Source organism: Helianthus annuus, chromosome 16 (assembly GCF_002127325.2).
Source record: "Helianthus annuus cultivar XRQ/B chromosome 16, HanXRQr2.0-SUNRISE, whole genome shotgun sequence".
Classification (NCBI taxonomy): domain Eukaryota; kingdom Viridiplantae; phylum Streptophyta; class Magnoliopsida; order Asterales; family Asteraceae; genus Helianthus; species Helianthus annuus.
This window is the reverse complement of record NC_035448.2, coordinates 85,686,368-85,714,154: the sequence shown is the minus strand read 5'-3', so window position 1 is coordinate 85,714,154 and position 27,787 is coordinate 85,686,368. Positions and strand designations below refer to the sequence as shown.

The window sequence follows — 27,787 nt, the reverse complement described above, 5'->3', positions numbered from 1 at the left end:
AGCTAGTCGGTCTTCCATGTTTCGTAGGGAAAATATGTGTTTTAACGGCACCAAAAGGATATACAGAGAAACAACCCTTTTTACTACAACTAGATTTTAAATTTTGAATAAAACCAATGATATAAAAGCTTGTATCTTAGATGTCATCCTAGCAGTGGTGGATTTACGTTTTGGGGATGGTGGGCACAGCGTACACTCACGGCCTCATCCACATAGTGAGTGTGACTGTTATATTCTTCCATCGGTGGTGGGATTTAAAGTTTCTGGTTACAGATCACCGATGCACACCAGGTTTTTCGTGAAATGGCCTCTTTGAAGTCGCCGGAGGAGTTTGGCGCTCGGAATGTTGGGAAACAAGATAAGGTGAGTCTGTTTGGAATTCGTGAACTTATTTTTGTTCTTATCATCAATTCAAGATTTCTAATAGCCTGATAAAAAACCCAAATTTTGGTTATGTTACGTAGTTTTTGTTGGTCAAACTGAGGGTTTAAATTGAGTGGTTGAGTTTCTCAAATGTTGCTAGAAAATCTTAAATCTTGTTAATAAAACTAGGGTATCTATCATCAGTTTAATATCTAGAAAATCCTTAATCTTGTTGGTTATGTTCAGTAGTTTTTATTGACTAAATTGGGCACTTAGATTGAGTGGTTCAGTACCTCAAATGTTGTCTCTTGAATCCAGTTAAGGTTTTTTCCCATTCTGAATATTGATTCTGTGTTGATTTGAGATGAAATCTTGATGATAAATGTAATCACTTTGATATAAAGTTGTAACTTTGCAAGTTTTTTAGATTGTTTTTGAAGTCCATGTGCAAATAGTTCTCAAATTTATGAATTACTAAGTAAACAAGTACAAATAGTTTTACAATATCATTAAGTGGATAAGTATGAACAGGTTTTACCCGTCTTGTTTTGAAACCAATTTCTACCCCCGTCAAAAAAAAAGAAAAATGGATCCATTACTGGATCTTAGCATGGACATGTTATATAAATCATCACAAATATCAATTGACATCACATAAATTTTGATTATTAAGAAATATATATGTATGTATGCACAAGCATGTGTGTATTTTGGTTAAGGTCACACTCTACATGTTTAAGAAAACTTGATTTTTTAACAAAGTTATGTTGCCATTTTTTATGTGCATTTTAAATACGAAATTAGAAAAAAATCAAATTAAGTTAACATACATTCAACAAGGTCAGTTATGATAATATATGATAGCAAGTTTTGGTTTGTAGTCAAGCAAAGCTAATTTGACTAGTGTAACAAGTTACAAACATACACAAACTTATTTTTTTTATAATGTTGACCAAACTTATAAAATGTCTAGAAAAGTCATATCTAGTTTGGGGAATCTTTAATCTTCAAAGGGGCTAAGCGCCTTTACCTTATTTCAAAGGACTCACTTTGACAATTTCCAATATTTGGGGTAAAGATTGAATTTTTTTAATTTTTTGAGATGTAACAAAATTCTGTACACGTTATTAAGTAGCTATATATACCCCAGCAAGCTCCATCCACCCCCACTTTCTCTCAACTAACCTCTGCTTTCTCTTTCTCTCTCTCCTTCAAACACTCTCTCTCTCTCTCTAACATTCAGGTTTTGACTCTCTCCTTTCAAACTTTAATCCTTAAACAACCATGATGCAAATCGGATCATCGGTTCCGGCGCACAATCTTCACATATTTCAGGCAAGATTCGCCGCCGTTAACACTAATATGTCGTCGTCGCTAGCACCGACAATAAAAGCATGTTTATCAAAGACCACCACCAAGCTCACCAGACAACACCTCTCAAATCTTGAAAAACTTATAGGCACAGAGCCTCAAGTCATCAAATCGGAACCAAAAACAGCTCCGACAGATAATGGGTTGCCGGAGAGTAGAGTAAAAGGTCTTTTAGAAGGCCTGAATTTGCCTCAAATTTGGCCGGTAAATAAGGCGGCGGAGGAGATGTCCCCCCGCCACCTTAACCGGCTGCAAAGGTTGTTGTCGAAAAACGGTATTGAATATTCTCCGCGAAACAGTCTGGCTTCGAGGTGGAGAGAGTATCATGGAAGCAATAATTGGGAAGGTTTACTTGATCCGCTGGATGAGAATCTCCGGCGAGAAATGGTCCGGTACGGCGAGTTTATTCAGGCGGCGTATCATTGTTTTCATTCTAATCCCGCCACCTCCGGCAAGGAGGTACCGTCACCCCGGCAAGTGGCTTTGCCGGACAGATCTTTCCGGGTAACAAAGACCCTCTACGCCACCGCCTCAGTTGGGTTACCCGACTGGGTCGACAAGGTGGCGCCGGATCTCGAGTGGATGACTCAGCGCACGAGCTGCATCGGTTATGTAGCTGTGTGCGAGGATCAACGTGAGATATCGCGTATGGGGCGGAGGGATATTGTGATCTCCCTACGAGGAACCGCCACGTGTCTTGAATGGGCCGAGAACATGCGGGACCTACTTGTGAAAGTACCGGGAAAAAGAGATGATAGTTACGGACAACCGAAGGTACAGTGCGGGTTTTTGAGTCTGTACAAGACCGCTGGGTCTCATGTCACGAGCCTGGCAGAGTCGGTGGTTACAGAAGTTAAACGGTTAACCGAATTATACAAAGGTGAAAACCTAAGTATAACGGTAACCGGTCATAGTCTAGGTGCGGCATTGGCTTTATTAGTGGCCGATGATCTAAGCACGTGTACTAATGACATGCCACCAATAGCCGTTTATACCTTTGGCGGCCCACGAGTGGGAAATCGTGGATTTGCAAAGCGTCTTAGTGCCCAAAACGTGAAAGTGCTACGAATAGCGAACTCTCAAGATATTATAACTAGGGTTCCAGGAATGTTCGTTAGTGAAGAACTTGATAAGAAGCTAAGAGAGTCTAAAAGTGTTAACAAAGTGTTGAACATACTCGATAATAACATGCCATGGGCCTACACACACGCTGGAACGGAACTAAGAGTTGACACGAAGAACTCTCCTTATCTAAAACCGGACGCCGACGTGTCATGTTGTCATGACTTGGAAGCATATCTACACTTGGTAGACGGTTTCTTGGCATCAAGTTGTCCATTTAGAGCAAATGCCAAAAGAAGCTTGGTGAAGTTGCTACATGAACAAAATTCAAATGTGAAGAAACTATACACAAGCAAAGCAAATGGGTTAAAGTTAAACTTAGAAAGAAATATGCAAATGTCAAATTGTTTGCCAAGTCCGTCATAACTTGTAAACAAATCTTTTTTCAAGAGGGATTAATAGACTTCTTGTTAATATACATCTCACCGGCCTCACTTTTTTACATTATATATATATATATATATAGTGAAGGGTCTGATTTTCATTGCTTTACAAAGGTTACAAGATACAATATATAGACCCGAAATAAATGAACTAACAAATAGAGACAATAAATACACAAATACAAATATTATCTAACATCCCCCCGTAAGCTGAACGGTGGTGGACCAATACGTAGCATATGTCGAAAAGTATTGAACGGAGACGTAGGAAGACTCTTTGTGAAGATATCAGCCACCTCCTGAAGCTTGGTCGGAACAAATTTAGTAACCAATTTCCCAGCATTGACAAGTTCACGTAAAAAATGATAATCCAAATCAATGTGTTTGGCACGCTTATGAGAAACATGATTTTGTGTGAGAAACAAAGCACTCTGATTATCACATAGTATAGTTGGTCGATCAGGTGGAAGAGCATGTAATTCTTGAAGAAGATGAGTAATCCAAACAATTTCAGCAGCAATGTTGGCCATAGCACGATACTCAGATTCACAGCTGGATCTTGCAACAGTCGGTTGCTTTTTGGCACTCCAAGAAATTAAGTTTCCACCCAAAAAATTGAGTAGACATAAGTAGAACGACACGTTTCCAAGCAGCGAGCCCAATCAGCATCAGAGTATCCAAGCAGCGATGTAGTAGTGGGACGACTATAGTGTAACCCAAAGGCAATAGTACCTTTGAGATACCGAAGAATCCGCTTGACTTCTTTAAAGTGATCAACAGCTTGAGCATGTAAAAATTGACTAACTTGATTAACAGCATAGCAGATGTCAGGTCTCGTGATCGTAAGATATTGGAGAGCACCTACAATGGATCGATAAAGTGTAGCGTCTGAAACGGGTGTACCTGTAGTGACAAAGGAAACATTGGAGCTTAAAGGTGTTGGTACTGGTTTAGCATCCAACATCTTAGCCCTAGTTAGAATATCCATCGTACATTTTGATTGATTCAAGAAAAGACCATTTGAAGTGTAGGTAACCACCAATCCCAAAAAGTAGTTGAGTCTCCCAAGATCTTTGATGGCAAATTCCTTATCAAGATTGGTAACGAAAGATTGAATGGTTTGAGAGTGATTTCCAGTAAGAATAAGATCATCGACATAGACAAGTAAATACATGATACAATTATTGTGGTTATAAATGAATAGAGAAGGATCAACACGACTGCATGTGAAACCATTGTTGATCAGAAACACACTTAGACAATGAAACCAAGCTCTAGGCACTTGTTTCAAGCCATATATAGGTTTGTTCAATTTACAAACATGAGATGGAAATTGAACATCAATAAAACCCTTTGGTTGTTCCATAAAAACATTTTCTGACAGGTGTCCATGTAAAAAGGCATTGTTGACATCTAATTGATGGAGATGCCAGTTGTGAATTATACAGAGAGCAAAAACAGTTTGGACAGTAGTGACTTTAACAACAGGACTGAAAGTATGCAAGTAATCAAGACCCGAAATTTGGGTGAAGCCTTGAGCAACAAGACGGGCTTTGTATCGTTCAAATGAACCGTCAGATTTAAATTTCGTACGAAAAATCCATTTGGAACTGACAACATTAGCATTTGACGGTTGTTGAACAAGGGTCCAGGTATTGTTTTTGATAAGAACGTGAAATTATTCTTCCATAGCATTAATCCATTTAGGATCCTTTGACGCACTATGAAATGTGTTGGGCTCATTAGTTGCGAAGAGAGCACGATGGAGAGGTATCGAGTTCGTGTGAGCAAGGTCAACACGATGTCGTGGTTTAAAGATGCCGGATTTTGCACGTGTCATCATGGGATGAGACGGGAGGGGCGGTGGTGGAGGAATGGATGTGGCCGGAGACGAGACAGCGGTCTCCGAAGAATCATGGGTTGGCGGACTGGACGAAAACTAGATGATGGGCCAGACGATGATGGAGGCAAATCGGGGCCAGAGGAAGACTCAGAGTCTGAGTTATCATTAGGAGCTGGGCCACTAGTCCATTCCTGAGAGCCCAATGCAGATTGGGAAGGTGGACTGCCAGGCGAGGAGCCCACATCAGACTGAGGAGATGGGACTGAGGAGATGGGCCTGAAGAACGATCAGTCTGAAAAAAAGGTAGGCTAACATGTATGGATGCTGAGTTTTTCAACTTTGTACATGGGCTGTTATTTGAGCTTGAAGAAGGAGCAGGGGTATTACAATTGGAGGATGGAGAATTTTGTATAAAGGTAGGAGAGGTGTCGAAAAAGGTAGATACCTCAATCAACTTAATAGGTTTGGTGGAGGTGGTGTTTTTGTCGAACGGAAAATGATGCTCATCAAACCGAGCATGTCTTGTAATATATATCCGTGAGGTAATAGGATCAAGGCATTTGTAACCTTTATGTTTGGAGGAATAGCCTATAAAAACACATGAGATGCTCAGGGGTGATAATTTATGAGGAGTGTAATCATGAAGGCACGGAAAGACACGACAAACAAACGGTTTAAAAAATGAGTAGTTTGGTCGTTGAAGATATAAATCTCAAATGGAGATTTTCCATGTAATAATTTGGACGGTAAACGATTGATGGTAAAAACCGCCGAAGAAAAAGCATCGACCCAATATGTAGTGGGTAATTTTGCATGAAACAACATTGCCAACCCGGTTTCGACAATGTGACGATGTTTTCGTTCAACCCGTCCATTTTGTTGTGGAGTATGAGGACAAGATATTCTATGAAAAGTGCCATTTTGTCCAAATATAGAGCGAACACGATAATTAGTGGATTCGGTTCCACCATCGCTTTGAAAAATTTTAATTTTGGTGGAAAATTGTGTTTGAACAAAGGATATAAAAATGTTCAAGGCATCCATAAATTCAGATTTTGCCTTAACTGGATATAGCCAAGTAAACCTAGAATGATCATCAACAAAGGCCACATAATAACGAAAATTTCCAATAGATGTTATTGGAGAGGGTCCCCATAAGTCACAATGTATAATATCAAGAGGCATAGACGCACATTTATCATTATGTAAAAAAGGTTGGCGTTTCGCCTTAACAATCTCACATGACGAACAAAGTCTCGGTTTGGGTAAAACGAAAGTAAAGTTCACACAACCATTATTTTTAAGTAGAAATAAAGTCTCAAAATTAACATGCCCACGTCTAGAGTGCCACAACTCAAAAGAAGCCTGTGGACAAGAAGATATGGAAACCAAAGCTTCATGAGTCGGGCGAAGAACACAAAGGCCGTCTCACGGCATCCTTGGGCTAGTGTTTTCTTGGTTTGTTGATCCTGAATATAAAAATAAGGATGAGAAAAGACAAATCAACATGATTATCTTCAGTTAATTTGCCAATAGATAATATTTTTTTAGTAATGGATGGCACAACCAAGCCATCATTTAAAACAATATCACCAAAAAGTTTGGTTTGACCAACATGGGTAATGGGAAGAGATTGACCATTACCCAAAAACACCTTTTGATTACCTTGCATTGGGGTGGTATTTTGAAGAAAAGAGGCATTTGGTAACATGTGTGTGGTAGCCCCGGTGTTGGACGTCCAATCAGGGACTGTAGTATATTTTTGACACTGAGCATGGAAGGCTTGTGCCAACTGATCCGGTGAAACGGTGGACTGAGCATAGGATGCAAGATGATAAAATTGGGTCAAGGAATGACCGGGCTTTTGACATAACTGGCAAACAGGCCTATTAAAATTATTGGCAGCAGGCCTATTGGACCTATTACGGCCCTTGTACATATTTTGATTGAAGTTAGACCTATGAGGCCGATGAGTATTATAACGACTGGGCCTGGGAACATATTGGGCTTGTGGAACACTGTTCACAGGAGAACCGCCCACAGTAGGTCTCAACAAATTATTATTGTTGTCAGTGGATGATTGAGCCATGAACGCCATGATATTAGAATTATCATTGGACATTGTTCCATGCAAATTTCTTATAAAAAGCTCATGGCTTTCGGCACTTTCAATAAGGTCAACAAAAGATGGAATAGGACGTACCGAACGAGTAGTTATAGAGAAACTTTCAAAGGACGTACCGAGGCCACATAAGAACCAATGGACTTGATCCATAGCATCAATGGGGTGACCGATAGCCGTCAATTGGTCACAAATAGCCTTGAAGGCCCGTGCAAAATCAGCCACAGATTTTTCACCCTTTCTTAGAGCACGGAGATTGTCCTGGAGATTTTGGACATTTCAACGAAGTCATTGCAATAAGTGGCTTCAATAGTCATCCAGATTTCGCGGGCCGAGGAGAGCCCAACAGTTATGGAAAAAAACTTCTTCAGATAAGGAGGCATTGAGAAGGATGATGGCTTGTTATTCATCCCTAAGCCATGTAGTGTGATTGGGATTTGTTACTTCTTTTTCACCGGACATAATTGTCGGATTCGGTGGTGAGAGAGTTCCATCAACATGTGGCAGCAAATGATGGTAAGTGAGAATGGGTTTCATTTGTGTCCTCCATGATATGTAATTGTTGGGGTTGAGTTTGATGGCGATCATTAGGGCAAGGCCAGTTAACGTAGGATTTGAAGTAGAAGATGAAGACATGATGAACAAGATGTGACAACTGGCACCAAACCGGTAATTTTCGTACACTTTAATAATTATTTAATGACTACAATTATGTGCTTAAATGTCAACATTGTCTGATTACATACTAAAAAAGTGAATTCATGCACGTTTTATACTACAAGAATTACTTTATGCATTAATGAACAGCGTTGCGTCAGAAATACTAGTAAACTCACCGGTAAGACACATTATGTCAACAATTCTGCCGAAAGCAGTTAGACCATAGAATTGGAGCCTAGGCATAGGTCCAACGACAAGAATACATTAAAACCCAAGAGTACATACAAGGGTTAACATATAGGATTCCGGGAAGCTAAAATACGCACTAAAAAGCACCCGAAACGCACTTTAAGTGCAGAATTTTATTAAATTCAGCTATAAATCAGCTTTTAACACGTAAATATTATGCAAAATTCATGATTTATCATTCAGAATACTTCCCTAAGTGTCGGGAATTGAAAGTGTTACAAAAGGGGACATAAAAGACACTAAACGGTGCGATTTAGCACTTTAACGAACCGGTATTTAACCGAACAACCGGACATTACCCGGAACATAAAAATACTACTAGAAGCATTGTTTAATTATTTCTTAGCTAGTTATGATCACTGGACACCCTAACACACACTAAAATATCTAGTAACTAACTACCCTAACTAGATACTTGGAATATGATTACAAGTAACTTCATGGTTCAAAATTTACACATTACCCCCCCCCCCCACCATATGCAAGTAATCGGCCCATATAGTGGCCCCACCTTGATCTTGTGAGATCTTTCTTAATTTTGTGTAATCTCCTAGGATTCCCCCAAGATTTGTGTAAGGATCTTGTCTAGTACTTTACAAACATATTAACCTAAGGTTTTAAGGGAAACATGGTTATTAAATCACATGGAAGATCATAACTTACATTCATCTTTCAGACTCATTCTCCTCCTCCACCCCTCCCTTGCTCACGGCTACAACCCACCACCACACACCACCCATTTTCATTCAAGCTTCAAGCATTCCAAGTGTATCTCAAGGTGATACAAGGTGATTTAGGAGACTCGGTGCTCACGGAACTTGAAGGACCCCTCTTGTGTGCTTTTACCCACTCATCATTCATCTTGTTCTTCCCTAGCTTTAAGCTAGTTGTAAGTGTTAGGATCGGAGGCTCTCATGATTGTGTTTGTTTGTATAAATTGATCATTCAGAGAATATTAAACAGTGAAAAGTGCAGCGGAAATGATTACAAACTTTGTAAACACAATCCAAAGAAGAGAATAGTATGATAAACAATTGCTTCACATTAAGTCAAATGATTGAATTACAAAGCAAATGATTACAAGCATGCTTACAATACTAAGCTCCCCCTCAGCCTAATACGCCAAGGTTGGTTGCACAAGATGAAAGGATTGGACTGGAGAAGAAGAATCTACTCAGTCAATCAAATGTAACAGTACAGGGTACTGCTCCATTTATAGGCAAACCAAGCCACTAAAGCATCTCAGCTGACGTCACCATGAAAGTGACATCTAACAACCTAACAAACTCTATCTACTGATCTTTACAACTACTGCTTTGCTAACTACTGAATATTACATTATATTACATAAAAAGAATAAAACTGCTGCTGCATCATTCCACTGCTGTGAACCCAGCAGTACTTGTCATGATCAGCAGTGCTTGACTCAAGGCAGCAGATTGAACAGCAGAGCTTTTAGTCTTCATCAGTCCTTGAGTAGAATCAACAGTTGTAGGTCAGCAGATGTTTATAGAAGCAGTACTTTGGAGCATATCAGATGTTTGAGCCACATTCAAGGGGAAAGCAAAGAGTAAACAGCTGCTTATTGATAGTCCACTGATGTGATCCGGTTTTGGCTTTACATTATTTGTTCCTCTGGTAGGGTTCAATCCCAACAATCTCCCCCTGGAACAGATATTGCCAAAACCCTTCATTATTCAGGACCTTTATTTCTCACCAAAAGTTCCTTAGCTTGTCTTTTAAATTCAGCTTCAAATTCCTTGGAACTTAGGTCATCTTCATCCCTACACAGTGTAAGTTCAAGGAGATCCTGCAAATCTTCAACACTAAGGCCTAGTGCTTCTTTCCTTGATATGTACTTAACTTCACCATTGGTTCTGACCAGAGTCAATACGTGGGTCTTTTGATCAGACATCTACTTTAGTATTTTTAAACCAAATGGGTTTCTTGGGAGAGATTTATTCTTTGATGAGTTAGGAGATGATGGCCTTGTGAACACTTGCAGACTTTCAGACATTCTTTTGAAGGCTTCTTCAATGACTTTGTTTGCTGCAGCTATGTCTTATGCAGTTTCTTTTTCAATTTGCTCTTGCCTTTCAATTTCTGACATGTCTGTTGCAGTGTTTGGTGATGCAGGTTTGTTTAATACCTTCTTAACAAGGTTTTGAAGATTTGTTAAGCTGTCTTCTTTTAGACCCATTTTCATGATGGTGTCCTTGAAGTACTCTGCTTCTTTTTCTTTGACCTCTTCTTCAGTCAGCTGTTTACCTTCTTCTTGGTTTGACACAAAAATAGGTTTGTCTGCTGATTTGAACAATGTTCTGAGGTTTTCAATCTGCTGTTCAAGCTTCATCATTTGTTCACGTTTCTTTGAAGCACTTGAAACATTTATCTTTCTTTTCTTTAGCCTTTCATAGGCTTCATCAGTCTGCTGTTTTGACCATTTTGATATGGCTTCAGCAGTATCCATTTTTGCATCCACCAGCTCCTTTTTCTTTCCTTTGTACTCAGCAGTGAGATCAGCAATGAGCTTTTTGTATTTGCTCCAGTTTAGAGCATTTTTCTTCTTTGTAGGATCATTCTTGATTCTGTCAATCCTATCAGCCTCATGCTTTAGAGCGACTATTGGCCATCCTTCAAACTGTTTTTCTTCAGTAGGATAGAATTTTTCTTTCATGATGTAGGCTAGATATTGTTTTCTTAACTTTTTGCGTTGTTCAGCCTTTTCTTTGTTCAGTTCTTGTGCAAATTCTTCTATCTGCTTTACTTTTGTGAGGAAGAAATCCAGTCTTTTAGCAATGCCTTCTTCGCTTAGACCTTCACTTTGACTCTCAACTTTAGCTCTTAGTTTAGCTTGCCTTGCCTTGATTTTGAGGTAATCATCCATATCCTCTGGTGCCATGTAACCTATGAGTGAGGAGAATCTTCTTTTTGAAGGATCTTCTTCTGTATAGAATTGCCTCATCTCATTTTTGATAGCTTCAAGTTCCAATGGATATTTTGCAGCATTAGGATCATGTATACCCTCATCGGCAGAGATTGGCTTTCTTTTTCTGTTGTAGAGCTTTGGTTGTGATGTAGAAAAGGTGGGAGCAGTGGTGGATGATTGAATAACAGCTGTTGAAACAACTGGTGTCTCAACCGCTGTTGTCATTACAACTACTGATGTATCAGCAGATGTCTTCTGCTTTTGAGCAGGGGTTATGATGGCAGTTGTTGGAGTGGTGATAAGTGGCTGACTAACAGCAGTTGAAACAACTGGTGTTTCAACTACTGTTGCCATTACAACAGATGTTATAACATCTGTCGTCTTCTGCTTTTTGGCAGGAGGTGATGATGGGTTGGTTGTTTTTTATGGTGATGGTGGTTTTGGTGCTGTAGACACAGATGGTGGTGGAACAGTAGTTGTGGTGGTGTGTGGTGATGTGGTGTGTGTTGATACTGCAGTTTTGGTTTGGCTACTTTCTGGCTCAACATATATACCATCATCAATTCCCTTTTTCTTCCACTTGATCTTCTCCCCCTTTTTGGCATTATCTGAGAAGGGTTCGTTCATGAAGAAAACAGTGGAGGGAACTTTTCCAGAGGCACTTTGAATGTGAGCCTTTATAGCTTTTATATCCGCCTGAGTATCCTTGAATCTTGATTCCACCATATTGGTCAGCTTTTGAACATGTATGGCATGCTGCTGATCTGCCATCTGCTTTTGTCTTTCCAGCAGTGGTTGGAATAGGTTCCATAACTCATTTGCAGTAGGTGCTTGTTGAGCAGATGCTTGAGCAGGAGGAGCAGTTGATTGGGCTTTCTGAGCTTTTAACAGCTGCTGCACCATATCTTTTATTTCAGCAACTGAGGTTTCAAGGTTTTCGACCCTGCCCGTCAATTCCTGATATCTTGAATCATCACCTGAGTTAACAGGATCATCTGAATCCCCAACAGCAGTGGTTTTACCAATGAATGACTTAGGAACAGAGTCCCAAAAGTCAGCCATTGATGCCCCTTGTTCTTGGTACTGGGGACTTCTTTCTTCAGCACTTGATAACCTTTTGATGTTGCCAGTGGTTAAAACAATTTCACTGGTGGTTCTCAGTGGTGCTATTGAAGAAATTGCCTTCAAGGGAGTCTTATGAATGTAACCACTGTCCAAATGTAAACCAGTGGGTTCAACATTTGTAGTGGCTGCTCCACTTGAACTACTGACAGGTATTACTTGTAATTCCTGCAGTGTAACCTCCTCAGTTGTTGCTGGGATAACAAAAGTGTCAACATCAGACCCAGTCACCTGTTGAAGTATGCTCTCAGTGATAGGTGTTTGAGAGGAATTGGTTTGTGTCTTAGTAACATCAGCTGCATGCAACAAAGGTATAGTGGATGGTGGTATTATGTGAGGTGAGGGTAAAGGCGTTGAAAGAGACATGTCCTTGGGATCAGGACTGTGGAAGATGGATCCGAGTGGGTCCAGAGCTTCATATTGTGGTGTCCCTGTGTTTACAACCTGATCCTTTTGTGAGGATGTAGGAGGAGTTTGAGGCAAGGGTTGAGATCTTTCTTCCACCTGCTGTGAGGAAGTAGCAGCAATGGTTATTGGTGACTTTTGTGCTGTCACTGGCATTGTCTCTGGGATCTCATCTTCCAGAGATGCCTTTGTTTTGGGTTTGGTGGGCTTTCTGGATATTTTCTTTTTGGTTCTTTTTGTGGTGGCAAGTGTGGGTTTCAAAACAGTGGGTGTGCTACTTTGATCACCTGGAACAGTGGGCTCAGCAGCAGATACCTGAGGAGCAGTTTCATCTGCTAAATTCTGCTCAGGTACCCCTGCTTTTGTTTTTACAGGGGCTAACATCCTTGAGGAAGTCTCAGGTGTTAAGCCGTTTATTTGAAAAGGAGAACCTTATTTGAGCAAATCTGCATCTTTCTTTTCAAATTTTTGTTCAAGATGATAACTCATAAATCGTGGAAAGAGCATAAATGCTTTGCTGTCAACATTCTTTACCATATCATTAAAAATTTCCTGGGAGTAATTGTAATCTTTATTATTTAAAATAGCATAGCCCAGACATTGAATTTTTAATGGTATTTCATTAAAAGATGTTGTTTTATTTGAAGCACACATCAAAAGTGTGTGAAATAAAAATATGGGTGCAGAAGGAAAATAACCTTTTTGTAAGGTATCCCTTTTAGGTTGTTCTACATATCCCCTGTTCAGAAAATCATTTTTCAACTCGGTTTTTGAGAAAGAAATTTTACCTTTCTGATCATCGATTTTGAAGACCTCTGAAATAGATTGCGGTGTGATTTGGATGGTTTTTCCCTTTATTGAGGAGTTTATGGCTTTGATGACATCATCTTGTTTCTCAAGAGTGGCATTTTTCCAGAACTCTCTCTGGGTTTCTAGGTAGATGGGAGCATCTGTTGTTAACAAAGTTTTATACTTAGATGCAGATATGGTGTCTATGATGGAATTGAAGGTGTCGTCGGTTGTGGGTTTTGTGAGTATTCTCAAATAGTTGTGAGGAGCTTTGAATGATATTTCACTTGGTTCAACAGCCATTTGATTGGCGTCTTTAGGAGCGGATGAGGAAGATGATTTTGATTTTGGTTTCGATTTTGATTTCGTCATTTTTTATGAAGAAGATCGAAGAAAGTTTATGAAGAAGAGTGGGAAACTGCTTTGTGAAGAGAATATTTGAAATTCAATTCGACAGTGTGAGCCCCTGTTTGGGTTTAATCAGGGTTTTATTTTAGGGAAAAAGTGAATGCTGATGTGGCAGCGGTTATAATGATCTGACGGCTAAAAACTGACCACGTGCCAACCCCTGATGGAATGGTAAATAATGGAGGACAGTTGTTTTGACAACCACTGATGGATCAAGCATCAGTAGTTACAACGGTAATGAAATGAAGCAGTGGGTGTATCAGTGGATAGAACAATGATTTTAAACATCAGTGTTCTTGAAAGAACAGAAGTTGACTATCAGCAGTTGACAGATTTTAGAGAGCAGATGTTGAAGCACAACAGCATTTAAGGTACAACAGTGGTTAAAGACAATAATGAGGATCATTAGTATAACAACTGTTTGTGCAGCAGTGTTTTGACTTTTTACAAATAATTTAGCATCTGCTTGTTCAGATGTAGGAATTGATTTTATCTTGTGAAAGCACAATATCTTATCTAACATCTGTTGAGCACCAGAAATGCTATTCTTAACAAAATACATTTTAGATGTATATTATCAAGATTAAATTGCCAGCAGTTATCTACAGAAATTTTCGTTCAAGGTTTGGCCAAATGTCCATTATTCCAGACAGTGGTTTAGCATCCCAGATGATGAAGACATTTCTACTAAAGCTACTCATTTTGTGTCTAATTATTTGAACTAGAACATGAGTATCTCAGTAGTTCAAAATCAATTTGCAATCAATTTTTGATCTGTGACAACCAAACTTGAGCTTAACATGACCTTGATATGTGTGCCATTTCCTTTTGATCAGATTTAAGGATAGTAATTTCACACAAAAGTAAGGAAATTGCATCCTGACCAGAGATGAACTTTTACTATCAAAAATGAGTAAAAGTACAAAATATATTTTATAAAAAGTAATATATATCTGGTTTTATTTAGAGAAAAACACCTTAAAAAAATTAAAGGAAGTTTTGAAAATTATCAAAAGGATCTGACAGCTTTTCAAATAAGTTCATGATCATATCATTCTCAAGTTATTTTGACCATTGTTTGGGGTCATTTTCTTGACAATTGATTGTAAATTTTTCTTTTAAGGACAATCACTGGAGATGCCATAGATACCTGAACGATTCCTGTATTTGATGAAAGCACACAGTTGCATGATGACCACTGTTTACCCAACTTTGACCTCATAAGTGTTTTATGCTTATACTCTTTTTCTTTTGGATTCAAAAGTTTTGAGATAACCACACTTTGAGATTTGTTCATTTTCTTTTTCCCTTTTTACCCTTCCCATTCACATATTCAGAAATACTCACAGGGAGATTTTATTTTGAAGACGTTTAGTCCAGAATCATTTTGAAGTAATGTTTTGAGAGATATGGCCACATTTGTGCATGTTTTATTACCAGATCTCACATTACGTATGATTTGGACAGTTTTGACACCTTATTTTCTTAATGTGTTTTGACAAAGTAGATTTGGTCCTTTTGAGGATTCTCAACCTGCCTTTGAGCACATAAGAAATTTTGACTAAAGCTTTATTTCCCTCTTTCTATGTCAGCAGAACTCTAGTGTTTAGATGAAGATAGGTTTGCTGATCTAAGGTGCATACTTTAGTGTAAAATATGAAAACATCACAAATTTCATAACAACAGTTGAAATCAATTTTGAATGAAGATGAGCACACCATAGTTACCAGATAAGTTTCCAGATCTGGAAACTATGAGTGATTTGTGCATGACATCACCAGTTGTATGAGATTTGTGAATCTTATGACATCTTGGTTGTTTTACAGAGCTTTTGAGTCATCATTTTGAACATGATTTCTCGTTACTCTGTTTTTCAACTGAATACAATCAACCTTAGTATCAATGAATTTTGAGCTGAACTGTTATGTCAAATTGATGGTTAGATCGAATTTGACTGTCCAAGCTCTGATACCAATTGTTAGGATCGGAGGCTCTCATGATTGTGTTTGTTTGTATAAACTGATCATTCAGAGAATATTAAACAGTGAAAAGTGCAGCGGAAATGAATACAAACTTTGTAAACACAATCCAAAGAAGAGAATAGTATGATAAACAATTGCTTCACATTAAGTCAAATGATTGAATTACAAAGCAAATGATTACAAGCATGCTTACAATACTAAGCTCCCCCTCAGCCTGATACTCCAAGGTTGGTTGCACAAGATGAAAGGATTGGACCGGAGAAGAAGAATCTACTCAGTCAATCAAATGTAACAGTACATGCACTGCTCCATTTATAGGCAAACCAAACCACTGAAGCATCTCAGCTGACGTCACCATGAAAGTGACATCTAACAACCTAACAAACTCTATCTACTGATCTATACAACTACTGCTTTGCTAACTACTAAATATTACATTATATTACATAAAAAGAATAAAACTGCTGCTGCATCATTCCACTGCTGTGAACCCAGCAGTACTTGTCATGATCAGCAGTGCTTGACTCAAGGCAGCAGATTGAACAGCAGAGCTTTTAGTCTTCATCAGTGCTTGAGTAGAATCAGCAGTTGTAGGTCAGCAGATGTTTATAGAAGCAGTACTTTGGAGCATATCAGATGTTTGAGCCATATTCAAGGGGAAAGCAAAGAGTAAACAGCTGCTTATTGATAGTCCACTGATGTGATCCGGTTTTGGCTTTACATTATCTGTTCCTCTGGTAGGGTTCAATCCCAACAGTAAGATTCTTATAAACTCTTGTTTACTTCTATTTTTGGTGGTTAAAAGACTTGTTATGTTGAAAATCTTAAGAACACTAAAGAATATGAACATGAATCTTGAACATAAGTCTTACACATAATGAAATAGTGATGAAACTATGTGTTTAGTGTATGAGTGATGATTGTTTGTTGAAATGATGATGTTGATCATCACATAAAGCTTGCTAGATTGTGATTAAACACATGATCTAGCAAGTGGGAGGATGATTATGTAACAACCTAGAATAATCGTCTTCTTGTCTAGTCATGAACTTGATGAATGAATGATTCCTTGGTAAAATAAAAATCAAAGCAAGCTAGTAATCTTGTGAATCTAAGATTCATGAGTGGTTTTTTCTAAAAGAACCTAGTTTAAAATATAATTTTTAGAAAATCTTGGTTTTTACTCAAACTTACACTATTTTTTGCAATGAAATAAGTGTAAAGATACTAGAGAAACAAGAAGATGTTACAAATAAACATTTTTGTAAAATTTGATTTCAAGTTGTAAAGGACCAAATCTTTTAATAACGTGATTTACAAACAAACAACCATGTTTTTAAGGGTATCTAGACCTACTAAATAACATGGTAAGTTACTACAAGTTTTTACAAGAACTTCAAGTTCATGATGTAGTGAAATTACTTGATTTTGACACTCGGAAAGTGTTGAATACGTTGATTATTGATTGTGATGATTTTAAAAGAAAATAAACACATGTTTTAAAAACATGGGAAACCTCCATTTTTAGGGGAGACTCTGTCAAAATTTCTATAAAATTTTGACACTTAGAAAAATATAAGTTTTGAGAAACTTATTCCCTAAAAATGTATCTAAAAATATTTACCAAGGTTTCCCTAATTTTTGTGTAAAATTCAAGTAAAGAAATGATGATTTCTTCAAGGCTAAAATTGATATTAAGTATGTATATTTTTGAGAAAAATATATATATTTATTGATCACCAAATTTTGTGCTAATTGTATGTAGTATGTATTACATGAAATAGTGTATTAGGACTTGAAAATACACTAAATACTTGTAAGAAGTAAAGATACAAAAATACACATACAACATGCTTAGACAAATACAAGAAAATATATCTATGAAAATATATTACTTGATGGAATAAATAACTTGGACAAGTTATAAACATGAAATGAAGTTTTGGACAAAATACATAATTCGGGTGGAAAATACAAGATACTTATATTTATTGTTGAGAAAATAATATAAGTAAGAGACATAGTTAAAAATATAAATTATTTTTAACACAAGAACAAATACACAAAAGATAGTGACTTGTACTTGTGCGATACAAGTCAAGTAACTAACGTTGATAAAACACGTTTAGGTCACGACGCTAGTTAAGCAAATCCGGTAAAGTTTACGACGCAAGGAACGCAAAGTTGTGAGTTCATGCTCCCCCTTTTCTTTTAACCATTTTCAGTTTTATAACTTCGGGGGTGAAATACATGTTATAAACATCACAATGTTTATAAATGGTATGATGAATACAAAAACGAGAAGCACACTTGGTGATAACTAGTACCAAGTATGATGCCTTTTGAGGAATGATACGAGAAATCGTGTCATGAATAGGGTACCATAAGTGTCACACCCCAACCAATGGCGGAAACATCGGGATGAGACGAAGTGTGAAGATTGCTAGAGACTTCATAACACTATTTGTGTCAATATTTAATAAACCGATTTCATTTCATAATTTAATTTGTCAACAATACAAGGAAATTCAAATAACAAGTTCAAAAGAAATACATAACAACATAATCAAAATTGATACAACATTTAAACCTAAACGTCTATATGTGTATCTAGGCATCATTGCTACTTCATTTCATAGCATCATCATCATCAACCTGTAACATGTTAAAATAAAATTCAATGCAAAAGCAAAGGCGAGTACACAAGGTTTAAATAGTATAACATAAGTATAAAAAACATTTTACTCGAATCCACATGGCAATTTGTAAGCAAGGTAATTAGCATGCATATCATTACATCTAAACCCAAAGTGTCCACTAGTATTTAGCATCCCTCGCCACAAAAGTGACGAGACCGTATAGTATAAAGACCTAACAATCCCCCGTCGGGTGGTGTGCTACTCCTATAGCGCTATAATTGTTAAGCGAGGGTATAACATAGTAATGGCATAAAGCATGTATTATCTAGCATAACAAGTAGCATGTATAACGGATTGAGTTCACAAAGTATGTTTAAGTGTGTGTAAGTGTAGTTTTTGTATGGTAACATGTTACAACCCAAAAGTGGTTTAAAATGTAAATGGGTCGAGTGTACTCACAGTTTTGCTAAGTCTTCCGATTATCCAAGTATTGACGAGCGTAAGATTAGAAGGATGGAACACCAATGTCACCCTATATAGGCAAGCGATGGTGCATGAATAGACGGAATTACGACGAAGGATAAGAATTGGAATTTAGAATGTAACGTATATAATTAACACCGCTTATGAAAGAAAACTCTAAATTGATTTCATAAAAAGGGTTGTAGGCGCGTTGTCAAAATAATGAATATATATATTTTTGACGAAAAGCATATTTGGTATATATGTATTTATATTTTGGCGAAAGGTATAAGATATTTATATATACATAGGTATTTTATATAGTTTAAGTAACGTTTCTAAATTAATTCTTTCAAAAGTGTCGTTGTAATGTCGTCCAAAAATAAAAATAATTATACAGTTATATCTATTTTATAAAAATTAGTCGAAGTTGATAGGTTTCGTTTTATAAAATTTACACGTTTTGTTTTACGGAATTCTACGAAAAATGGGCAGAGTCTCCTCTGTTTTTGGACGATCTTGACAAGGCATGTGTTCAAAATTATATGTTCAAAATTCAATATTCAATCAACGGTATGAACTATATACGTAAAAAGTGCCGAAAATGAATAAATAGATAAATGTATCGGTTCGACGTTAAAGTAACATATGCATATATATAAAACATTAATAAAAATTAGTATTGTTTAAATTGTACCGAATCTCGAATGAGCCGTTGGCCCGTTAATCGCCGAGGGTTTGACCGGTTGACTGCTGTTGACCGAAACGGAGCTGAGTTGACCCGGACAATGCTGATCGATGTTGACTTGTCGAACCGAGCCAAAGCTGAGTTGACTCTAGTCAACTGAAATGAACTGAATTGAAATGCGAACTAGATTAGAATGATACTTGAAGTTGTAACTTAAATAAACATAACACACATCGGTTTCTAACCTGAACTGAACCGAAGTTGCTGACCCGAGGCTCGAGTGAACGGAAACCTGAACTTGCGGTTTGGACCTGACCCGAGACTGACACACGATAGTAAAACCCAAATCACAACTGACCAGAAGCTACTGCGTCGCGAAACTCGAACCGGAGCCGAAGCCAAACAGATCCGACGCAAAGTCAGCACCACTACCGCTGATTCTGTACGAGTCGAGCAAACAACTGATTCGACCGACCGAAATCCAAATCGAATAAAAACAAAACATAACCTGGAACTGAACTGAGGACGAACTGACCAGAGCACCGCCATCATCGCTGCTCCTTCCGGGCCGTCGCCGTGCATCGTCGCCGGCCGCCATCGTCGGTCGCCTATGCCATCGTCATCATCTCTCTCTCTCTCTCTCTCTCGATCTCTCTCACTTCCGTCTGTCACCGCCACCGCCGTGTGGCGACGTTGCTGCTGCTGTTCTCCACTACCACCATGAGTTGGTGGCGGTCGGATTTTCAGGTGGTTGGTAGGTAGGCGCCAGAGAAGAAGGGGTGTTGCAGGTGGAAGCTTGTCGGGGGGGGGGGGGGGCGTCTAGTCGGAGAACCGGCACCGGAAAGTCACCGGCAGCCGTCTCCTGCAACTCGAGCCGAGAGAGAGAAAGAGCAAGTGGAGGTGATGGTGTCTGATAGTTGGAACCTCCTTTTTGTGTTACGGAGTGGAACCGAGAGGGAGTGATAAGATCAGTTGTTTGTGTTTTGATTTTGTAGGAATTGTGTGTGTGCTTCATGTGTGGATAGAAGAGGATTAGTGCAGATCTAAGAATTGGGAGGTAAAACCCATACTGTGCAGCTGATAACTTGGGGAACTTAGGGTTCCTCCACACCTAAATACCTAGTTTGGTTAGTGGGCTTGGGCCTAAGGCTCACAAGCCCACTTTGCGTGTTATAAGTGGCCCGATCCCAATTCTAAGACCCGTTTTCGCTACCTAATGTCATGTAATGTTGTAATTTGCTATTGTAGGGTCATAAACATGTAAAATAGTGTCGGTAACCGATTTTTGTCATGTACGACCGTCAGTTGCGGTAAAAATTGCGTAAACGCGTTGTTTTTCGTTTTTTTTATCAGATTTCGACTGCGATTATAAAAATAGAAAAAAACGAACACGTTATTTCTAAAAAAACAAAATACGAAAAGAGCGGAGCGTTACAGTCTCCCCTCCTTTAGAAAATTTCGTCCCGAAATTTATTCAAAAGGAAGACTCGAAAGGGTTTTTGGCAACCGAAGAGGATTGTTTAAAATTGAGGTTTTGGAGTTTGAGACCACAAAGAATAATTGAGATATAAGGGTGAACGATTGATCTAATAAACGATTATGAGTATAAGGGTAGCAGAAGTAACGGATAGACGAAAGTAGCGTGCTAAGAATGAAGTCTCGTCGTGGATAATCGGATATAATACGTTTGTGAGTTGTTTAAAGTTTGTATTAGGTCCATAAAGGTCTGCAAAACACTGAATTTCTCATGGCACGTTTTACGAAATTTTGGTAACATGGTGAAAACACTTATATATAGGAAGTACCAGCGGCGTATCCACCATGTTTTGACCATGTTACGTCCGTTTCGTCTTCGGTGTCATGTTATGTTCTGTCTATTACCATACGCAGTAGCACACTCTATGGTTCTCATACGCCTATCACTATAATCCCGTGTGCACCCGTGATTATTTTGATCGTCGCTTGATCCACATAGCTTGTACTAGTTGTGTATGAATCGGGGTATACACAAAAAGAAAAAAATTTAGAATGTGTACGTACAAGAATATAGTATATAAGCAAGTCCATGTTTATGTATGTGTGGGACCCACGCAAGCGAATCCCTCAGGTTACGCTCGCGTATAGGTACGAATGTATGAATCATGAGTAAGGATGAAAGTATGAGCATAAGTTTAAGTATGAATACGCATGTATGTATGAGCATAAACATAGAACGTGTAAGTAGTATGTGTACAAGCAGAAGCGTAAAACGTATAAGTAGTATGTGTATGAGTACAAGCATAAAACGTATGAACATAGGTGTAGGTATGAAAAATAAATATTGCGTATATGGTGTACGTTGAGGCATTGCGGATTAGAAAGGCTAAGTATGTAGATACGAACGATATAAATGGTGTTATCGCGAGATATCGACTAAAACGTGTATGACGATGTGCATGTATAGTTGTTCCAACAAAACGTTGAGTTTATCGAATCAAAATTAGATTGAGCCTGATTTGAAAGGTAGAACATAGTTTGTATATGTAAAGGAACATAAAGTACTCGTTGGTTATGCATAACGTATTTTGTAACAAATAGAAATGCTAATTTTTTTAAAAGGGTTTACGTAATCCGAAAAATGGTCGGTCCCATTAAAGTCTTCTTGCCCACGTGTTTTGTAAATTGGTGTAGGAAAAAGGTTTTCGTTAAAAAGTAAGTTCGTTTCATCAAAGAAGAAATTATGAATTTAGGAGGTTCTTGTGAAAACTAGGATCCTTAGAAGAGAAATTTAGCCAAAAGGACTTAGTGTTTAAAAAAATTAACAAATGATTTGTTGATGTTGAAAAGGGTATTTGGTAAAACAATCATATAACTTCTATAAGATCTTATAAGTATTTGAGAAAGGTTGGTTGGATTTTGATTAAAAGTAGAAGGTGAGCATGTTTTAGTGATTAAGTCGAATATGAAGTTCATGGGCAAGAGTTTCATTGAGCCGATTAAATTGATAGGTAGCATTTCGTAAGGTTTTGAAGTTCGAGCAATAAAACGTTTTAAGACATGATTATGAATTTCGCGTATATGAGTTGAGTGAAAATAGATTGTAGAATAAGAAGTATGTTTGATAAAACAATGCATTTTGAAATCGGTATGAGTGGGTATTTTGAATAATGATAAACAATTTGGGTATAAAATATGATCGAGTTTGCATAATAAGATATTTTGAAGAGGCGTTTTGGTAACGATCACCTAGGTAAGAGAATCACCCCTAACTCGTTGGTGATGTCGTTTTTTTTTTTTAAGAAAAAGGGAGTGGAGTTAATCGTCAAGGTAAGGAAATCACTCCAATCTTAATGATATGTCCCACTCGTCATTACAAGGAATATGAATTTAAATTATATGAAATCATGCATATATATAAATGTATGGAAAAGGTTCGATATGTTGTGTGTGTGAAAAGAGAAATCGAAAGTAAACTCGATTTTGAAAGATTGCATCGTATAAATAAATAATAGAAACACATGTTTGATCAAAATTTGGATGGTTCCAAAACGGAACTTTGACTAACCAAAGTGGTCGAAAAGTCTTTTGAATTTGAGGAGCATGCTTTGGCCTAATAGGTAAAATACTCTCGCCGACAAGTCGGTTAACGGTATTTACCCTTCCGGTTACTACATGTCCCAAATCAATCGAAATTTCGAGACTTGGCGGGATTTAAAAAAATATCAAGGAGTGGAACTAGTCGCCAAGGTGCGGGTTTCACCCCTAACTTGACGATTTCGTATCCTAAGTGTGGTTGGTACTCATCGGGTCAAAATTTAGTTTCGACATGTTGACAAGGGTCCACTAGAATTTGAAATTTGAGATTTACCATTAAGATGTGGATTTCACTCCTAGCTTAATGGCGATATCTCGTGTAAAAAGAAGAATAGATAGATTGAGAGTCGTTCACCAAATTGTGGGTTTCACGCCTATTTTGGTGAATTCGTCTCATTTGTATAATGCGAGTGTTTACGGATTTAGAATAGTCGAGTAAAATGCATGAGGGAAAGAGTATGTTAAAGGAATAAACAAACAAATTTAAACGCACAATGAAGCATATTAAGAATAGCACATAATGAATGGGACAATAAAACATGTATTAGCACATAATAAAGCAAATATAGCATGCCAAGTGTTAACACATAAGCGACATATATGCTTAAAAGATCAAAAGGGAATAAATAAGAACAAATAAGGTATCATGCAAGTAGTTTCAAGCAAAACATAAGAATAAAGCTCTAAAACTATAGACTAGGCTAAAGCATTCCTACTTTCCCTAATTCCCTATAGTTATGGCTCTGATACCAATCTGTCACACCCCAACCAATGGCGGAAACATCGGGATGAGACGAAGTGTGAAGATTGCTAGAGACTTCATAACACTATTTGTGTCAATATTTAATAAACCGATTTCATTTCATAATTTAATTTGTCAACAATACAAGGAAATTCAAATAACAAGTTCAAAAGAAATACATAACAACATAATCAAAATTGATACAACATTTAAACCTAAACGTCTATATGTGTATCTAGGCATCATTGCTACTTCATTTCATAGCATCATCATCATCAACCTGTAACATGTTAAAATAAAATTCAATGCAAAAGCAAAGGCGAGTACACAAGGTTTAAATAGTATAACATAAGTATAAAAAACATTTTACTCGAATCCACATGGCAATTTGTAAGCAAGGTAATTAGCATGCATATCATTACATCTAAACCCAAAGTGTCCACTAGTATTTAGCATCCCTCGCCACAAAAGTGACGAGACCGTATAGTATAAAGACCTAACAATCCCCCGTCGGGTGGTGTGCTACTCCTATAGCGCTATAATTGTTAAGCGAGGGTATAACATAGTAATGGCATAAAGCATGTATTATCTAGCATAACAAGTAGCATGTATAACGGATTGAGTTCACAAAGTATGTTTAAGTGTGTGTAAGTGTAGTTTTTGTATGGTAACATGTTACAACCCAAAAGTGGTTTAAAATGTAAATGGGTCGAGTGTACTCACAGTTTTGCTAAGTCTTCCGATTATCCAAGTATTGACGAGCGTAAGATTAGAAGGATGGAACACCAATGTCACCCTATATAGGCAAGCGATGGTGCATGAATAGACGGAATTACGACGAAGGATAAGAATTGGAATTTAGAATGTAACGTATATAATTAACACCGCTTATGAAAGAAAACTCTAAATTGATTTCATAAAAAGGGTTGTAGGCGCGTTGTCAAAATAATGAATATATATATTTTTGACGAAAAGCATATTTGGTATATATGTATTTATATTTTGGCGAAAGGTATAAGATATTTATATATACTTAGGTATTTTATATAGTTTAAGTAACGTTTCTAAATTAATTCTTTCAAAAGTGTCGTTGTAATGTCGTCCAAAAATAAAAATAATTATACAGTTATATCTATTTTATAAAAATTAGTCGAAGTTGATAGGTTTCGTTTTATAAAATTTACACGTTTTGTTTTACGGAATTCTACGAAAAACGGGCAGAGTCTCCTCTGTTTTTGGACGATCCTGACAAGGCATGTGTTCAAAATTATATGTTCAAAATTCAATATTCAATCAACGGTATGAACTATATACGTAAAAAGTGCCGAAAATGAATAAATAGATAAATGTATCGGTTCGACGTTAAAGTAACATATGCATATATATAAAACATTAATAAAAATTAGTATTGTTTAAATTGTACCGAATCTCGAATGAGCCGTTGGCCCGTTAATCGCCGAGGGTTTGACCGGTTGACTACTGTTGACCGAAACGGAGCTGAGTTGACCCGAACAATGCTGATCGATGTTGACTTGTCGAACCGAGCCAAAGCTGAGTTGACTCTAGTCAACCGAAATGAACTGAATTGAAACGCGAACTAGATTAGAATGATACTTGAAGTTGTAACTTAAATAAACATAACACACATCGGTTTCTAACCTGAACTGAACCGAAGTTGCTGACCCGAGGCTCGAGTGAACGGAAACCTGAACTTGCGGTTTGGACCTGACCCGAGACTGACACGCGATAGTAAAACCCAAATCACAACTGACCAGAAGCTACTGCGTCGCGAAACTCGAACCGGAGCCGAAGCCAAACAGATCCGACGCAAAGTCAGCACCACTACCGCTGATTTGTACGAGTTGAGCAAACAACTGATTCGACCGACCGAAATCCAAATCGAATAAAAACAAAACATAACCTGGAACTGAACTGAGGACGAACTGACCGGAGCACCGCCATCATCGCTGCTCCTTCCGGGCCGTCGCCGTGCATCGTCGCCGGCCGCCATCGCCGGTCGCCTATGCCATCGTCATCATCTCTCTCTCTCTCTCTCTCTCTCTCGATCTCTCTCACTTCCGTCTGTCACCGCCACCGCCGTGTGGCGACGTTGCTGCTGCTGTTCTCCACTACCACCATGAGTTGGTGGCGGTCGGATTTTCAGGTGGTTGGTAGGTAGGCGCCAGAGAAGAAGGGGTGTTGCAGGTGGAAGCTTGTCGGGGGGGGGGGGCGCCTAGTCGGAGAACCGGCACCGGAAAGTCACCGGCAGCCGTCTCCTGCAACTCGAGCCGAGAGAGAGAAAGAGCAAGTGGAGGTGATGGTGTCTGATAGTTGGAACCTCCTTTTTGTGTTACAGAGTGGAACCGAGAGGGAGTGATAAGATCAGTTGTTTGTGTTTTGATTTTGTAGGAATTGTGTGTGTGCTTCATGTGTGGATAGAAGAGGATTAGTGCAGATCTAAGAATTGGGAGGTAAAACCCATAGTGTGCGGCTGATAACTTGGGGAACTTAGGGTTCCTCCACACCTAAATACCTAGTTTGGTTAGTGGGCTTGGGCCCAAGGCTCACAAGCCCACTTTGTGTGTTATAAGTGGCCCGATCCTAATTCTAAGACCCGTTTTCGCTACCTAATGTCGTGTAATGTTGTAATTTGCTATTGTAGGGTCATAAACATGTAAAATAGTGTCGGTAACCGATTTTTGTCGTGTACGACCGTCAGTTGCGGTAAAAATTGCGTAAACGCGTTGTTTTCCGTTTTTTTATCAGATTTCGACTGCGATTATAAAAATAGAAAAAAACGAACACGTTATTTCTAAAAAAAACAAAATACAAAAAGAGCAGAGCGTTACAATAAGCACCATTAATCATGTACATACTTAGACCGCAGAACAAAAGGTTAGATCTAACGGGTGACCGGGCAGCCACACTCTTGGTGAGAACTAGTACCGAGTAGTGCTTTTGTGTCTCCGTCGTGAATCGACAACTAGAAAAATGCCTATGGGTTGGTGACTTCCTATGTTGTGTCACATGTTAATGGCCTTGCAACCCATTAACAACCCTGATACATACAAGAATACTTTATAGTTCATACCATAAGAATACTTTATTTGTACGAGGTTCGTACACAAGAATACTTTATTTGGTTCATACCACAAGAATACTTTATTTATACAAGAATACCTTATTTACACAAGAATACTTTATTTTTACAAGACACATATCACGTTTTCATACTAAGTATACAGACGTTCAATACAAGAACTGCATGAATTCACACCAACATTATGTTGACGTTTTCCAAAACTCACATGTATTTCAGGTAACTAAAGTGGATGTGCGCACGGTCCTACTCTTGCTCGTGGATGTTGTTTATGTTTACTTTTGAATAAAGTTGTAAACTTCCAGACAATATGTTGTCTCGTGATGTAAACACTTAATCTACGTTTTCAGTAATGTAATGTTTTGGATATTTGAAGTTATTTTTACGGGCATGTAGTATGTTTACCTTTCGTATGCAATGAGAAACTTTCATGATCACACCTCGTGCTTCCGCCTTAGAAAGGGGTGTGACAGATTGGTATCAGAGTTGCGTTTGTAGTGAACCAGGATTCTTTCTCGAGTCTAGACTACAATCTCTAGGATCCTTGCACGAAAACAATTTTTCAAAAAGTTTTCATTGCATAAAACTTCCGCGACATCCACTACCTGAAACTGTTTACAAGAGTCAAGAAAAGACACTACGAGACTTAGGGTGCGCTGGAATAGCACTTGTCCTTGATTAAAGAATTACTTGAGATTATGTGTGGTAATTGATATTTACATATACTAGAAGTAGAATACCACAAGTATACGTGACTTTACCTGAAAACAATGGCCTATCTGAAGGAAGAGATACGAGGATGAAACGAACTGTGCGGACTGTGCAAGGACTTATG

The 27,787-nt window shown here is 38.1% G+C and overlaps 1 protein-coding gene and 1 long non-coding RNA gene across 2 annotated transcripts; both read left to right on the top strand.

Moving 5' to 3' along the window:
• Nucleotides 1-27,389, top strand: LOC110918817. The gene is made up of 2 exons (XR_002581562.2): nt 1-363; nt 27,172-27,389. It is a non-coding gene; the product is annotated as an uncharacterized LOC110918817 (long non-coding RNA).
• On the top strand, nt 1,517-3,303 carry LOC110918816 (phospholipase A1-Ibeta2, chloroplastic-like). The gene has a single exon (XM_022163098.2). The coding sequence runs from the start codon at nt 1,648-1,650 to the stop codon at nt 3,220-3,222; it is 1,575 nt and encodes a 524-aa protein (XP_022018790.1). The 5' UTR covers nt 1,517-1,647; the 3' UTR covers nt 3,223-3,303.
• Nucleotides 27,390-27,787: the final 398 nt, after the last annotated feature.

Bases quoted from the DNA above. Each gene is read 5' to 3' on its own strand.
- LOC110918816 (XM_022163098.2), top strand. From the start codon at position 1,648: ATGATGCAAATCGGATCATCGGTTCCGGCGCACAATCTTCACATATTT.